The sequence below is a fragment of the Zeugodacus cucurbitae genome, chromosome 6, assembly GCF_028554725.1.
Source record: "Zeugodacus cucurbitae isolate PBARC_wt_2022May chromosome 6, idZeuCucr1.2, whole genome shotgun sequence".
Classification (NCBI taxonomy): domain Eukaryota; kingdom Metazoa; phylum Arthropoda; class Insecta; order Diptera; family Tephritidae; genus Zeugodacus; species Zeugodacus cucurbitae.
This window is the reverse complement of record NC_071671.1, coordinates 26,723,890-26,741,029: the sequence shown is the minus strand read 5'-3', so window position 1 is coordinate 26,741,029 and position 17,140 is coordinate 26,723,890. Positions and strand designations below refer to the sequence as shown.

The following is a 17,140-nucleotide window of genomic DNA, read 5'->3' as shown; positions in this document are numbered from 1 at the left end:
ATAAAATAGCATAGACGGTAGATGTCGCTATTGAGAAAATAGCAATCAGCTTACCAACTTCTTATGAAAAGCAAAAACAAAAATGTATTACAGCTGATCGATTATAGAGTAGCAGTACGAATGGCAAAAACTGGATTATCACCTAAATTTTAATTGATCTTGGATTTGGCTGTGCGAAAGGCTATAAGCTTCTAATGTATCGTCGAATCATCTTGAATCTATCAAAAATCTACTAAAGCGATTGATTTTCATTTCATTAGCTAATAGCAGAAGGTGTTTTCACGAAAACGTGGCAGTCCAGAAAGAAATTCCGAGATAATTATATCGCACCATCTTCCGGACAATGACGAAAAGTTGGCATTATTTTTGGCAGTTTGGTCGAAAAAATGAAGCATACAAGAGCGTAAAATGTTTATATTATTACTTGTAATCGTTTTTTGCATTGCTACTGGCATTTTTGAAAGGTGTTCCACAAGTCCATATTTAGTCTGTAGAACCAGCCATCACACGATCAGTTGTTTCCATCGCAGGTATGTATGTATGTTAATGGCGTTCAACCGTTTAGCCGGTTATAGCCGAATCGATGAGAGCGCGCCACTCTTCTCTTTCCTCCGCAGTTCGGCTGGATCGGTTGGAGATTCCAAGTGTAACCAGGTCGCTCTCCACCTGATCCCTCCAACGGAGTGGAGGCCTTTCCCTTCCTCGGCTTCCTCCGGCGGGTACTGCATCGAACACTTTGAGGGCTGGAGTGTTTTCGTCCTTTCGGACAACAGCGTAGCCGCTGTCTTTTTATTCGCTGAACTATGTCAATGTCGTCGTATAACTCGTACAGCTCATCGTTCCATCGTCTGCGGTATTCGCCGTTGCCAATGTTCTGAGGACCATTAATCTTGCGCAAAATTTTCCTCTCGAAAACTCCTAGTGTCGTCTCATCTGATGTTGATATCGTCCAAGCTTCTGCACCATAAAGCAGGACGGGAATGATAAGCGACTTGTAGAGTTTGATTTTGGTTCGTCGAGAGAGAACTTTACTGTTCAATTGCCTACTGAGTCCAAAGTAGCACCTGTTGGCAAGAGTCATTCTGCGCTGGATTTCGAGGCTGACATTGTTGGTGTTGTTGATACTGGTTCCCAGGTATACGAAATTATCTACGACTTCGAAGTTATGACTGTCAACAGTGACGTAGGAGCCAAGACGCGAACGCGCCGACTATTTGTTTGATGACAGGAGATATTTCGTCTTGTCCTCATTCACCTCCAGACCCATTCGCTTCGCCTCCTTATCCATGCGGGACAAAGCAGAACTAACGGCGCGGTTGTGGCTTCCGATGATATCAATATCATCGGCATACGCCAGCAGCTGTACACTCTTGTAGAAGATTGTACCTTCTCTATTTAGCTCTGCAGCTCGTATTATTTCGGAGGATGGGATCATGTGAGGAAAGTTTTTGATTGTCATTCACTTGGGAGTGGCCAGAAACGATACTTCTCCACATGATTCAAGCAGCTCACGACTTCCGGTTTTAGACCAAGTATCCTCTGGGTAGCTAACATACATCCGTTTGAAGGCGAGCTAAAGTGAGAAGGCGAACCCGCTTCTGCGGTTGTGCGTAGGGTTTGGGACCCACCACATAAAAACGAAGTACCAATGAAAAATCTAAAGCCTCGGATGAGACACTCCCCATCGCAGGTGAAAACCAAAATTTCACTTTTTCTATACCACACGCACCCGAAAACAACCTACTTAATGCTATAATCCCTCCATTTACGTATAAAATTTTTAAAAAATACATATATTTTTTTATGATTCCTACTTTTATATAAAACGTTTAATATGATGAAAAATTCTTTGAAATTTCTGTCCAAATTTTTTACGTCGACTGTATGTACGCGTGTATATGCGCATAAAAGTCAACACCCATGGAAGTCCTTGAAAGCGTCTGCGCTCGACAATGTTGAAAACGCGCACACTACAAGAAGATCGCAATAAAATTACAAATGCCACTTACGTGCTTACAAACTGAACAAGTGTGAGAGTGTGTGTGCGTGGAAACGCCGGAAATATCATAAGTTTTATCAATAAAATATTACAACTGAAAAATAAAACAAGAAAAAAGAAAAAACTAAAAATATTTTGTATTCAATGCATTGCAGTGTATGCCATAAATGTGCATGCGTATTTATTGCATGCAACTTTGGCGCTGCTGCACACATGCACCCCCTCAAACACACACACAACCGCCAAATCAACAATAACATTGAAATAAAGCTATCGCTATCAGTTTAGTTGGTATTTTCTTTTTTCTCAATACAAAAACAAACTATGAAGCGCTTTGTGCCATGCTATGTCATGCCTGTCTAGATGTCCTTGATATTCTTTGGCACAGCAACAGCGCACTTCAGTTGCTCGCTTCCACCCGCGCGCGCCGGCAATTCAAGTGTATGCTCCATAGCGTTTTGTTTATTATAACATCTGTGCGAGTTGAATATCTAGAATGCACCTGACAGTTTGACGCAATCACATACAATACATATATACATACATACATTAGTGCATGTGAGTTGGTGTTGCATGGCACTGGCACCAGGCGAACTTCAGGCACCACGGCCAAAGTCAACAAATGTCATGTGTAAGTTAATACAACTGCAAGCACGTATGTATGTATGTATGTACATATACCATATCCGTATGTGATTATGCGCTTGACCTTCATTTACGCTAATATTATTAAAAAGACTTATATGCCAGCGAATGCGGTGTTCATATTTATTTAGTTGAGCAAAAGTTAAGTCATTTAAGCAAAAGATAAACAGACCTTTGTCATGTATGCCATGAAGAAAAATAAAACTTAAATTATTTCAAATCGAATTAACTCGACTTCAAGTAATCAAAAAGTCGTGTACGTGCCGGAGCGTGACACACAATGAACTGTAAAGCGAAAGTCTGTCTTAAAAGTGAGCAATATAAACGGAGGAATACATTCCTTCGGATCTAACATCCAGTTTGTATTAAAAATTTATTTTCTTTCGTCGTATAACCTCAGATAGTCCCACTAATACTCGCTATTGTTTAATACGTTCTTTTGTTACCAACTCAACAGTCAATTCTTCCAAAAAGTAGAAATACGCATTGGAAGAAGAAGTAATATTCCTCTCCTCGCGGTGTACTCTGAGTGAGCTAAACGATCTCTAGTTCTCTCTGCCTGTACAACTTCCTTGAAGTTGAGTTGATTTAGCTACCTAAGTATGCTAGGATTAGACGCAGCTAAAATGCATTATGACGAGGCAGTCTCCAACCCATTGAAACTCTGACAGGTCTGGTGACAGGAACACCTGTTCCGTCATTCCCATTGGAGTGGTAGGTTTATTCGAAAATAACTCCCTTTTTCGTTGGTTTCAGATACATTATCACCTTGACCTCATGACTGGAATAATTTTAAGACATATAAAGGCGATTACCTTCAAGGAGAACAACAACAAATATGAAAAGGTGTGATCACGAGAACAACAAAAAAAGCTGATGGTGGCTCTAGTTGGAAATATGTTTTGTCAATCACTAACCTTTTCATATTTGTTGTTGTTGTTGTTGTTGTAATGGCATTGAAAATAAGCAAGTCGTTTACTGGCGAGTCAGTACAGTCTTGGTCTTGCACAGTAATTCAGATCCGTACCGGTTAAGTATATCCGACTTTTTTGGTTAAGAGCACGGCTAATAATTAATATTGCATAGATTTCAACGTTAGTATTATATTATATTCCTTCAAAAGTGTGTGTTTTCTTCTCTACCCATTGATATTTTATCTAGCTCTCACTTTAAGTATAACTCAAGAAACGGATATAATTGAAATAAAAAATATAATAACAAATAAGGTAACTTTTCCGGGCATCTAGGAATCGTCACTTAAAATTTACAAATACACTCAGTCCTTTTTTTACGCGATCTCTTTTTACGCTATTTCACTTTAACGCGGTTATTTTTGCAGCGCAAATTCCTTTTTTCACGCGAATTTCTCACTTTAACGCAATTGCTTTTTTTCGTTTTTTGCTTGTTTACATAGTTTTACATGTATGTAATAATTTTTGAATATAATACGGGGAAGTCCCAACAAAAAAATTTTACTCTATGTGTATCAATTATTGCAAATCTAGTTATAATGTATTTAGTTAGCGGCCGGTGCAGTTGTTTAGGTAAGACTTTAAAATATATCTAAAATTTTGTAATACAAATTTTTAATAAGGAATTTCAATTTTTGCTAGCTTTACAATGGAAGCTAATTCCGGAAAAAATAAAAAAACGCAAAGACATTTCTTTAGAAACAAAAATAAATGTTTTGGACTATCTAGAGCAGGGAGCTGGCCCAACAAATGTGGGGAAGAGGCTTGGACTCAGTGAATCTACAGTGCGGACAATAAAAAAAAAATAAAATAAAATGCAATTAGAAAATCTGTAGTTTCGGCAAAAATGTAAATGCGAAGAAAACTTCATTCTAAAGAAATGATTTTATTGAAGAAATGGAAAACCTTTTATTATTTGAATTGAGGATCTCAACCAGAAACGAATCCCAGTTACCAAAACGAACCCAAAATCCTTTGGTGGCTACAAAGATGCAAAAGACCGTGTAACGTTTTTATTATGTAGCAATGCTTCTGATGGCCGTATGATTAAACCGCTGTTAGTAAACAAAAGTCTCAGGCCGCGAGCACTAAAGGGCACAGATTTAAAACATTTACTTGTTCAATAAATCTACCTATTTTCTATTATCGTCTCTTTTATATATGGTTTTTGTTTTGTATTTTGTTATGAATGAATAAATTATAAGTCTGAAATTTGAAACTTATTGTATTGCTTTTGAATATTTTTTTGCACGTATATTTTGTTATACGTGATATTTTTTATATTAGGAACCAATTCGTCAGTTAATATTGGAAAACTAACCATTTTTACGTGATTTTTTTTTTACGCGATTAGTGGCAGAACCAATAATCGCGTAAAAAAAGGACTGAGTGTATACACAAATGTTAGTTCTGCCTAGTGACAGTTATCTGACAACATGTTTTGAGAGGATCTATCTATATATCTTGTCGATTTGTATTGAGATTATATGCTTTAAGAAAATTCTAAAAAAAAACACTAAAATATTGTACGCATCTATAGAGTATGAATCATATGAAGCAATTCTCATATTTACATTTTCAACAAATTTACTTTCCTTACCTACCCTTTCCCCAAGCAGCGAAATCAAATGTTACTCATACGCACTGTCACTTCTAAACTGCATACATTTTCCTCGCCCATCCACTTCAACTTTCACTCAAACTCACACATAGTATACTCTAACTTGTGCGTGCATACGCGTTCGTTTGCCTAAATATTTGCATAACTTTGACGATTGTTTGCTATGCAATATGCGAAAATGTGCAAATATTTATCAGCAAAACTCGCACACAAATTGCCAAATTGTCACTGGAAAATGTCTAATTTTAATTTTATTGTATTTTAATAAATAATAAAACACAACGAGTTGCCCGAAAACATATGCTGACGCACATTTAATCATTTATTTGAACAATTTTTAGCGAAACTACAACGCTCACTCACATACATACATACATACATATGTATGTATACATATCATTCTCTTTCCGCGCGTATTCTCCACATATTTTTCCTGCAACAACATGATCTACCTCAAACAAAAACAATTTTTTGGCATTTTCTATGTTTACACACACAAATACCATAAAGTTTCATAAAAAATATGCCACTTTTTCTCCATTCTTACTCGCGTATTCATATTGCCCTCAAAACTTCGCCGTTGGCGGTCATGTGTCAATATTAGTCCGACAGCTTTACCCATGCCGATATTTACTTTGCATATGAAGGCGAGCAGCGAAGTCAAACAATGCATGTGGCCGCCAAATGAATGTGTTTATGGTTGTTGAGTTTGCTCTTTTGTCTTTGTATTTTATCGCGCTTTTATTTAAGGTTTTTCCGTGGTATTTTTAGGGGATATTGGTTGATAAAAGAGGTTTTTAATAGCTTTAGTGACTTATATTGAATGCATTTAACTACAATTATAGTTGTTCCATACTAAGTGACAAACTCGAGTTTATGTTTATGTGCTTAAATGAAACACTAAGAGACAATAGTACATTTATACTAAAAGATAAACTCAAGTTTAAGGTTTAGAGTTTGTGAAACGCGTATGAACTTTCATTTGTGAGCTTAAAAAATTCGGAGCTGCATCTAAAATTTCAATCGTTCTTTCCACTCTAATTTCAAAATAGAATTGCAATTCCATACACTCCCAAAAATGTCATTAGATTAAATTGTTTACATGGTAAACTCGGTATTATGAAGAAAAGTTTGACCATAAACACCAAATGATCATAAACTCGAGCACTAAACTCGGCACAAATGTTAAAGACTGATATAATATCTTATAAAGATAATATAAGAGTACTCACCTTGTAATACTTGCATCGTGACATCGCTTCTAAGATGAGCATAACCTCAAATCATTCAACCGACTTGGGATATTGAGAAAGAATGTACATAGTAAAATGAGGAAAATTCGAATATATTTTAGTTACAATGCGCTAAAACTTGATTACGAACTCTAGTCTTTGGTGTCCATTGTCTTTCTCTCTGATTATGAAGGCGTTGGGAACGCTCAGAGTCGAACCCCCAATGCGAGCTTGTAAATTTCTAATCTTTTGTTCTTCTTCTGTAGCAGGTTTTCTAGCACGCGACTGCGATGCGAAGAGAATGACATGCAAGACGATATTCAGTTTCAGATTAAGATTCTCCATCACGGAGTCTTTTTGATACCCTTGCCTGAGAACTATTTCCAAGTAGTTGAGATCTAGTTAAACTGCCTTGGTCCTATCATCAATAGTTTCCGAGCACATGCAATGAATAACGTTTTAGGGCACTTTTTTACATTTTGGATTATGTTAGTTAATCCTTTCTAGCAATAAATATAGCCTATGTTACTTATGGTGAAACCAAGTTGTTGAGGTTTAGAAGATAATTTCATAATGACACTCTTATAGAAACCTTTGTTGCTATAGGCAAAACACTGGGAGAGTATATTTTTAGAAGTTTCTCGTTAGACAAATTTTCATAATCAACATCATTCGCCATAGACGGGATCAGGTAATAATAATCATTCCGTGCTGGTTTGGACTATGAGGTGTATGTAAAAGAACCTCCAAAAAGCTTTATTTCTGTGCTTAAAGGAAAAAAGTTATATTGCTTACGTAGCAACTTGTTTTAAGAAAAGAAAAACATATTCTTGATGTTATTCGTTTTGGTTTTTCTTTCGTTACTATACTAGTTTACTAAATAAATGTGTTCATGAAAGAATCGGCATCGGCCGAAATGGCCGATTATACGGTATCGGCTTCGGCTTCGGCTTCGGCTTCGGCCAAAAATTGGGTATCGGTCGGACCCTAATATAAATAAAAGTTATGTGTTTGACAATATCTTCATATATTTTCCGTAGAAGGGCTCTTTGGTTAAACTGAGGTGTTTTAAGCTTAAACCTGTTAATAAACACGACCTTATCTCAAATAAGCAATAAGTTCGATTCATACAATTTCAAGATATATGAATAATCTAATTCTATTTGCCATAGATGGTTCGATACAGTATCTTGTACCTTCAAACATATCAATCTTTAATACTGGCAATCTTGCTGCCCTGCATCTAACTACTTGTGCAATTAAAATATTTTCTTACTTTGGAGTTTCATGCTAAAACTCTATCTAGCATCAAATATGCCACTTCAAGCCATCTGGCAACGACAAGCGATATTTTTTCGTCCAAGCACTACACTATACCTTCCGCTGCACTAGAATTTTAAGAATCTCACACAATTTTCCTCAACGAAGTTTCGTTGTTGTTCTCCTTTCCATCTCAATTAATAGCACACCACATACTTTGCAACTAATTACACTTGAACATGTCAGTGCGCAGAGAAATTTACAAAACAGCAAAAAAACCTGCAAGTATGCATGCACTCACCTTCACCCACAGCTTTGTAGTGCTGTCGTCCTCACAGGCGACATAGTTTTTATTTCACTCTTTATTTCATTCTTGTGTGTGTACTCGTCTGTATGTATGTATATTGCATTTAGTTTTTAATACTCGAAGGCATACGCACCATTTTTCAATACATTTTTTCTTTTCTATTTCATTTATTATTAATTCCTGGCTCTCTTTTGACCTACTAATATTTTTCTACATTCTTCGCTGAACTTTTTGCGATTACTGCAATTTCATAAGCATTAAGATTTTTCTTCGCAAACTTTTAATGAAATTTTCTATTGCAATATTGTGCAATATTACTCACTATTTTGAATTTTCTTATGCGAGTGTAAATGTTTGTACAAACATATTGCAGGTTTTCATAAAATAAGCTTCAGCTTTTTAGAAGATTCAGGATACGTCGACACTCCAAACAGACTCCTTAACAAGTATGTGGCATTCAGTAGCCTTCCAAAGATTTATTCTAGTTACAGATGAGCCCTACTTTCAGATTCCATATACATATGAACCACGACTGTTGTCTAGCACTGCAGCGCCTTTTCATACTAGAGATCACAATAAACTCTTATCTTAGCATAAGCGACTCTCTGAAAATCTGAGATCCGTCACAGAGAAAGAAAGCTTGCATTGAAAACAGCCCAAAAGATTACGATAAAACAGCCCTTAGATGAAGCCCATGAAACAAAAAAAATACTAATAAAGAAAAATTGCATTATAAAGTACTCTACAACCTACTGCAGTATACTCAACTCATTTTCCACAATTCTAAATAGCTTAGTTGACCTTAAGCACTTATGTAAACAGCTTTATAACTTTCAAATGCAATCAAATGTGTATTAGCCAGCTCATAAATGTACTCATATGTAAGTCTTCATATGCTTCTCCATTCACATTCTGCACTTTCCAGCTAACCTCCAGTCAATTTCGACCTAGCATACTTGCTAAGCCGCACTCCCTCTCACTCTGCCTCCTTGGTTATTATAATAAAACTTTGAACATATTTTGTGGCATTGAAACGTATGTGGGCGGTAACTGCGAAAAAAATATTACCAATAGTGGTTCATTAATATATGTGTATGTAGTGAAAAATCAGACTATAGCCTTAGCACATACTTATTCAACAATCAGAGTTGAATAGCGAATGAACAAAAGTTTCAAACTAACTTCCAAACTCATTGGTGGGAAGCTACTTCTAGTAAGTTCTCATGTAAAGTTTCTGAATTGTGACAAATAAGTCAGCGTATTAAAGTAATTGTTATATATTTTGTTCGTAAAGTTTAAATTGTATATTATAGTGGCTATTCGCGTAGTTATATGTATGAATAAAAGTCTTAACTGGCTTTACTTGAAATATAATAGTAGTTTTTATAAATACAATAAACTTGAAACCCATATAATTTTTTACATATTACCCAATTTGAAATTTGAAATCGGACGCATTTGTTGGTTAGGACGCTTATTTGGATTATTATATTAAGTAGGACTATTTTCCTATAACCCCTAATACGGCATATCGTAATCCCTAATCCTGACCTCCTCAATTTGTCTTGACCTCTCATGATCTCGCAAGACACCAAGCTTAACACTACGTGCCCCTCAAAATTAAAAAAAAAAAATGAAACAAAACTAACTTCATGTGAATATATAGTAAAGAAACCCGATCTCATGTGATCGCAAGGCCATTGACCCCGGACAATGGTCATTAGACTCGTCCAAAATGTAAACAAACCCCTTCCAAAGGTCATAGACCTCGGGCAAAATGTAAAAAAACCCGGGCCAAAGTTCATTGACCTCAACCAAAATGTAAACAAACCCCGGCCAAAGGTCATTGACCTCGGTCAAAATGTAAACAAAGCCTGGCCAAAGGTCATTGACCGCGGAGAAGGTTTGTTTACATTTTAAGGGGTCACGTGAAGTCAGCTTTGTTTAAATTTTAGGGTAACGTGACATTAGGTTTGTTTACATCAGGAAATGTTATGTATTGTCAGATTTGTTTACATTTTGAAGGGACACATGAAGTGAAGTTTGTTTACATTTTAAGGGTCACGAAATGACATACATATAGATTTGCTTAAGTGTGTTTACATTTAGAGGGGTTATTTGAGTTCAAGTGTGCTTACATTTTGAGAGCTCATATGAGGTCAGATTAGTTTACATTTTTAGCACAAAAACAATATAAGCTCAAGTATTTTTATTACTCCTCTGCATCCGTTGACAAATGAATAGTTTTCTAATAAAAATGTTTTAATTTTTTTTTACAGGTATGGATAACTATATTACTATACAATCATAAGTATTAAAGTTGAAGCATAAAGGTAAGGACTCCACATCCAGAAGAATTTCTGTGAGTTATTGATAAACGTATGCCTGAAGACCGCTTTTTCGAAATAAGTTTCAAAAGTAAATTTCATTAAGTTTACGCTGCTAGATGTCACCGCAGGCTACAGGTTTTTCAATATGGGTTAGGTTAGGTTAGGTAGGAGTGCTGCCATATCATTTTATGGCCCAATTAGCACTAGATGTGCCATTTTGATACACTGTTCGCAGACCTTATAATTTACTGTTATCCCGTTTCATCTTTCCGTTCAAACCACTTTGTGTTTTCGATGAAGCTACTTATATCCGATATGTTTGTAGTTGATATCCATTCAAGACTTGATGCCTGATGGCTTCCTAGTGTCTTGTGTCGGATCTGCGATAGGGCTGGACATTCACAGAGAAAATGGAAAATTGTTTCAAATGTTATTATAGGGTATGCCCATTTTCATTGCATGTTCTCCAAATGGCCAATGACCTGTTAGAGTAGCTGTAAGTCTGAAAATGCTTTTCCTGGACCTATTTAATAATACCGTAGATCTACAGCCCTATTCTGTGCACTTGACAAAATAACAAAAATTTGAAAATATTTTCATATTTTTATCAAGTAAGAAATTTTTTGGTATTCTGTTACAATTTTGATAAAATAAAAAGCTTCAGTACGCATAGCTTTTCCCCACACATGTGAGAAACAAAATAATGTAAACAGAAGCAGCTGATTTCTGTCCAATTATATTGAATTGAATTGAAAAATTTATTTGAATTATTCTAGAAAGTACGTTTTCACATGCATTTCAATATTTGTTGCAAAATAGTTAATAATTTAACTTCAATTTCAGAATAAATTATTCCTTCTTGGTTTCAACGTGAAGTTTCTGAGAGTGTGCAAATATTCCATGCTCCGAATATGGCCATATTTTTCATGGATAATATCATTATTTGGATGAGTGTTTGTTTTAACAGAGCCTTCTTCATTGTGGCTTCGTTAATAAGTTTGGTTTACGATTGACCGGTTTATCAGCTTATCTATCCGATTCTGATATCGAGATATCGACTGAAGCCTCCCAGACCTGATGCAAAGTATTTGGTTTGGTTTTACAACCCTATTTATTATATATAGATGATAAGGTTAGACCGTCTTTACTCGATCGCCAAAGCTTCGTTAGCCTCCCTAACCAGCCTCACTTCAGAGTGCCACGCGCATTGAATACTATATAATAGAATACATATACATAGGTCTTTTGTAATAGATTTAAAATTATTTGGTATGCAATTTTGATTTAGTTCGTTCTTATGTTTAGCTTCAGAAAAGTTCCTTGGGGACTACCATACATAGAAAACAATTTCGTCAAAGTTACCCTCACTATCTTCATTATAAAAAAGGGAAAACTAAACTTCTTAATATTAAAACGGCTCAATAACGCGAGCCATCATCATGTTCATAATTTTTCTCTTTGTATAGAAATAACGACAAAAGTAAAATATATCCATTGCAAAAAATTCACTTTCACAACTATCCACAGCAAGATATTTTATTTGTCAAGAGCATTTTACTTCTTAACAACTTATAAAGAAAAGAGCCATGTCTGTTTAGCTATTTTATATTTTGTTGTATTCTTCCATCTGTTCTCTGCTAATTGTTCCAATTGAATGTTGAGCTCTCTTCTGATCGTTCCTAGAGGGCATAGTATTGGCTCAGCTTCGGATTCGTCTAGAACGGCTCCTGCTTTTGCCAACACGTCTGCCCTTTCGTTACCGAAGATGTTCCTATGGCCGGGAACCCAGACTAAGTCTAATTGTACTTTACCTTTCAGATTGCTCAATGCCTTCATGCAGTTATGGACTACGCTGGAGTTATTCAATATGGGTTAGACCTAAAGAAAATTCTTTGATGAAAAAAATGATTTTACGAAACTAAAATATTCACAGAAATATAAATTTTTTTGAAGCTCTAAATAGCTTCATTTTGCAAGAACTTTTTTAGCCGGATATAAAAACTAGTTGTAAATTTAAATTGCTGCGAATTTAAATTATAATTTTCTGTCATGCAATAAAATATCGTTTAATTAGAGAAATATTTTAGTTTTCATTCATTCTATTATTGGCTTTTATTTTATTAAAAGGCCTTCAAGCGCTGTGAGTTGCACATTTTGCATCTAAAAAAAGTTTCACAGTTTGCAACGCTTTCGGCAGCGTTTACATATTTGAGTATGCATATAAATATTTGCATTTTTTATGTTTAGGGGTTTGTTTAAATTTCTGCGAATATTGTTTCTGCATAAAAGACAAAAAATTGCGTCACCTTTTTTGCAATCAAGCAACATTCCTACATTTCAGCAATGCCGTCAGAAACAATGCACAGTTTTTTGTAGCATTTATATATAATATTCATGACTTCAAGGTATATCTACAAACTCTCATTTCCGGTTGGAATTATTTTCATTTATTAATTTGATTTCTAAATAAATTTTAAAAGAAAGGAGCAATTTATTCGGATCACTGAAAATGATTCCATTTCCTGAGATTTACCTATACCTATCTTCCAGTCTCCATTCTTCTGGCTTCCACATTGGTTTCTTACTTGTAAAATATGTGTGACACTAATGAATAGTTTACCTTTTAGTAGCAGCTTAGTAAAGACATAAAAAATCTACGTCACAATCACTTGCATTGCAGCACTTCTACTTACACTTAAGTAGCTCTAAAACTGTTTATTCGTTTGAGCATAAAATAACTTGACTTGCTTCATTGCTTTTATGCTTCCTAAAGTTGTACAAACTGACATCACCTTCCACGTTAATTAACACGAAAAGCTATTGAAATATAAGTGTATTTGTATGTTCGAAAGAGCAGTGGTGCTAGGTAGCTTTTTGGATAGTCCGAACATTTTATAGATACTAACGGTTTTTTTTTTTCAAAAGAGGCGATCATGAAAAGATATACGACACAACACTAGTCGAAATTATTAAAATTTACTACCGAAATTCTGAGTCAGTTGCATCAACTTTAAGAGCGCTACGTCTTGCATAGAGATGAGACTCATTTCTGGCTGAATGGCTTTGTCAATAAGCTAAATATCTTCCGTGTAGATCAAGACCGGTACGTCTAGACAGGTACTTTCACAAGCCACTCAGCGAATGTAACAATTGATTTATTGAAAACCAAGTTTGATGAACATGTTATCTCACGAAATGACCCAGTCAATTGGCTGCCTCCATCGCCGTTTGACGCCGTTAGACTATTTCCTTTGGAGCTAGGTCAGATCTATGGTCTATGCCTACAAACCAGCGACGATTGATGAACTTCGCACAAGTATCGAATGTGAAATTTATTTATGCTTGAAAACCTTCGAAAATTGTGTTCAGAGTCTGGATAATAAAGAATTTCAAGAATCTTTAGCAGTGGCATTTTGCAGCTCGAGATCGACTTTCCGAATATTATCGAAGCTCCACGAAACCTTGCACTGTCTTTCAAGTTTTCTTGCGGACTTTTTTATTGTCGAACAAAAAAGAAATATTTTCTTTAAAAGGAATTCACGCCTACTTTTTATTATTTAATAAATTTCTAACCTATTACTTAATCCACTAACAAATTTTCAAAACCCATATTACAACAAATAAAGATTGAATAAAATATTTCACATACAAATTTTCAACGACAACCGCAGCTCAGCTGTAATTTGAAAAGTTTCTGCAAGCGACCATCCTTCTCAAACATATTTCGCTTATCGGCGGGCACAATCGTATCAATGCGATCGTAGATCAAGCCATGCACACCCTGTTTCTTGTACCAAGCGACGGCTTTGCGATCACACAGCTTCTCACCCCACAACAGAACCCACTTCTTCTGACGATTGGCCAGGGTCACAGCGTCTGGATGACTTTCAAAGATGCTCGCAGCCGGCGCTATGCCATTTAAGTCAAACGCCTGCGCCGTATTCACCGCCGGATGCAGACAGTGCGTGCGTGGATCCAAGAACTCCGGCACTTTGTGCGAAACCGTAAAGAAGACGGGATAAATATTTTGTTTGAAACGCAACATAATACAAATGTCCGCATCGAAGGAGCTAAAGCAGCACAGACGACCCCAACTGACGTCCTTCACCACACTCAATATAGCATCCACATATTGATTCTTATCGATTGTCTGTATGCTCTCAATACCGCCGGCATAATAAGCTTGCGGCCATTTAATTTCCATATTGCAGCCGAGAAAACGATTTGTGTTGGTGAAGAACTCCTTCAAGGTGGGGAAAAGTCGCTCATCCGGATTGCTAACACTACACGGCGCTGGATATTCTACGATGCGTTCGTTTATAACCCGATAAGTAATCAAATGCTGCAGTTCGTCGTAAGTGAAATCTTTGACGGATTTCATGCATAGATTTGATTTGGTAAGCGGTTTACCGGCATTTAAACAAATCATCAGCTCGAAGTCATGATTGATGATGGGCACCAAATCTCTAGTTAGCATCACATCGAACTCGACCATATCAGCGCCAGCCTTGTAAGCCGACTGCATTGAGTTCAACGTATTCTCAAATATGGGCGCTGGATTGTCGGCAATGAAACTACGTCCGCTGCCACGATGTCCTATATCAAGACCCTTCCAACGACGTGGCCAATACTGCAGGAATGTGGTGTTCAACTTCACCTGCCAATCCGGCATGGCATTTATAACTAAATACTTCATTTTCAAACGCGCAACTTCCATGCCATTAGTGATACTGGCAAAACTAACTGTCAATATGCCCTCGCTGGTGTCCAAGGCATCGGGTGGTATATACATTTGTCCCAGAAACTGTACGCAACCCGTTGATTCGTTGGATAAATTCAACTTTAGCAAATAGCCGACCATCGCTTTGTCCACCATCAGCACTTGAAACATCAACGTATTATTATTGTAGACGACACCCAAGTCGGGTTGTTCCTTCATTTGACTACCACCATATAGCATATTCGAGTATTGCGCATATGCACGCGCCGACGGTAATATGGGTAGCATTAGTTCCGGATTAACAGGCTCGAGCTTGAGTCGTATTTCCTCTTCCGGCACGATCGGTAAATTCTCTTTAAAATCCAAGGCATTGAAGAACAACTTGAAGAGCACTACGTGTCCGGTGTTGAGCCAAGCTTTGCGCACTTTCAATTTATTCGGACAAATACAACCGAACCGATCAACACATTCTACTTTCTTAGACATCAGTTTGACTTCGCGCGCACGCTCTTGTATCTCCCAGCGGCGTGCCTGCACAATCTGTGTGGCTTTGTCCACCGCGGCGATGAAGTAACGATAACGCAGGAATTTATGCAGCGAAAGCTCCACAACGGCCGTCCACTCGCTATAGTCATTCGCGGAGCGTTTTAAACGCGGCGCCAATTGTACATTCCACTCGCCGAGCGCCTCTTGATTGCCCATCACGCCGACTACTTCGTAGGGTGCAATGCGTGTGCCCGTCAAATTCACTTTAAAGTGCACTATCGCTATGTCTTCCGTCATGGTCTTACCACTTTGAAAATCTTTTAAATTAACCAAACTGTTACGTTTACTATTATTAACAGATACACAGAAATTTAAACATTTATTCTTACAATTTATGTAATTTTTATAAAATTTTATTTTGTAATGAAAATTTTTTGACATAATGGTTGTCTTATTTGTTAGGGTGCACATATGCTTTGTATTCTTTGTATTGATTTGAGTGCGATAAGGCCAGTATTCATAAAAAAATTACGGAGTCTGTATATGAAACAAATTGAACAATTAACTATTAATTATAACTAGATTTAGTCTATTGTCAATTAGTAGTTAATAATGGATATGGTTTTTGACCCATAAGTGGGCGATGCCACGCACATTTTCCATTTCAAAAAAATCTGAGTGCAGCTTCCATCTGCCATTTCTTATGTGAAATTTAGTGTTTCTGGCGTTTTTCGTTACTGAGTTAACTCACTTTTAGTAATTTTCAACCTAACCTTTGTATGGGAGGTGGGCGTGGTTATTATCCGATTTCAACTAATTCCACACACCATGTGGTGGGGTACGTAAGAGAACTGACTGCAGAAAGTTTGGTTTATATAGCTTTATTGGTTTGCGAGATATATACAAATAACCGATTTGTGTTTTCGATGTGTTTTCGGTTTTCGCCATTTTGCGGGCGTGGCAGTGGTCCGATTTTGACCATTTTCGAAAGCAACCCTCTCACGGTCCCAAGGAACGTGTGTTCCAAGTTTCATCAAGATATCTCAATTTTTACTCAAGTTATCCGTTGGACGGACGGACAGACAGACATTCGGATTTTGACTCGTTTTGATATATATAACCCTATATCTAACTCGTTTAGTTTTATGACTTACAAACAACCGTTATGTGAACAAAACTATAATACTCTATTAGCAACTTTTGTTGCGAGAGTATAATTAAAAAAATTAAAAAAATCTTGAGCACTAAAAGCGATTTAGATAGGATGCTTTTATCTGCTTCGGACTCAAATACAGATTAGGCAATCTAAATAGAGTGTCTTAGAACACTTCGTCTTATATATGACGATTAATAAAATGTAACCCAAAGCAAAATGTAAGGTTATCAAGCTGACCGCTTCCCCCAATAGCTTCCCTTGCTCCTACCCCCATAGCATCTGAGATACGACTGCTCGAAGAGAGCTTTTTTCCATCCTCATTCGTTTTAAGACTTTATAATTAAGCTCTTTATTATGGCAGCTTATAAAGCCTAGGGTAGATTATTTTGTATGGCTGTTCCCCTGAAGAAAAT

General features: G+C 36.6%; 2 protein-coding genes across 6 annotated transcripts in view; one reads left to right on the top strand and one right to left on the bottom strand.

The window, feature by feature from the left end:
- The window catches only part of LOC105214022 (protein king tubby), a 119,030-nt gene that overhangs the window by 81,853 nt on the left and 20,037 nt on the right, over positions 1-17,140 (top strand). The window contains exon 1 of one of the 5 annotated variants that reach the window (XM_054232973.1): positions 10,346-10,368. The exons of the other annotated variants lie outside the window; for them this stretch is intronic. The gene's annotated coding sequence lies outside the window, so the exon portion shown is untranslated. Of the gene's footprint in view, positions 1-10,345; positions 10,369-17,140 lie in introns of those variants that run through there. 5 annotated transcript variants of the gene reach the window in all.
- On the bottom strand, positions 13,879-16,047 carry LOC105214020 (putative glycerophosphocholine phosphodiesterase GPCPD1 homolog 2). The gene has a single exon (XM_011187179.3). The coding sequence runs from the start codon at positions 16,040-16,042 to the stop codon at positions 14,021-14,023; it is 2,022 nt and encodes a 673-aa protein (XP_011185481.3). The 5' UTR covers positions 16,043-16,047; the 3' UTR covers positions 13,879-14,020.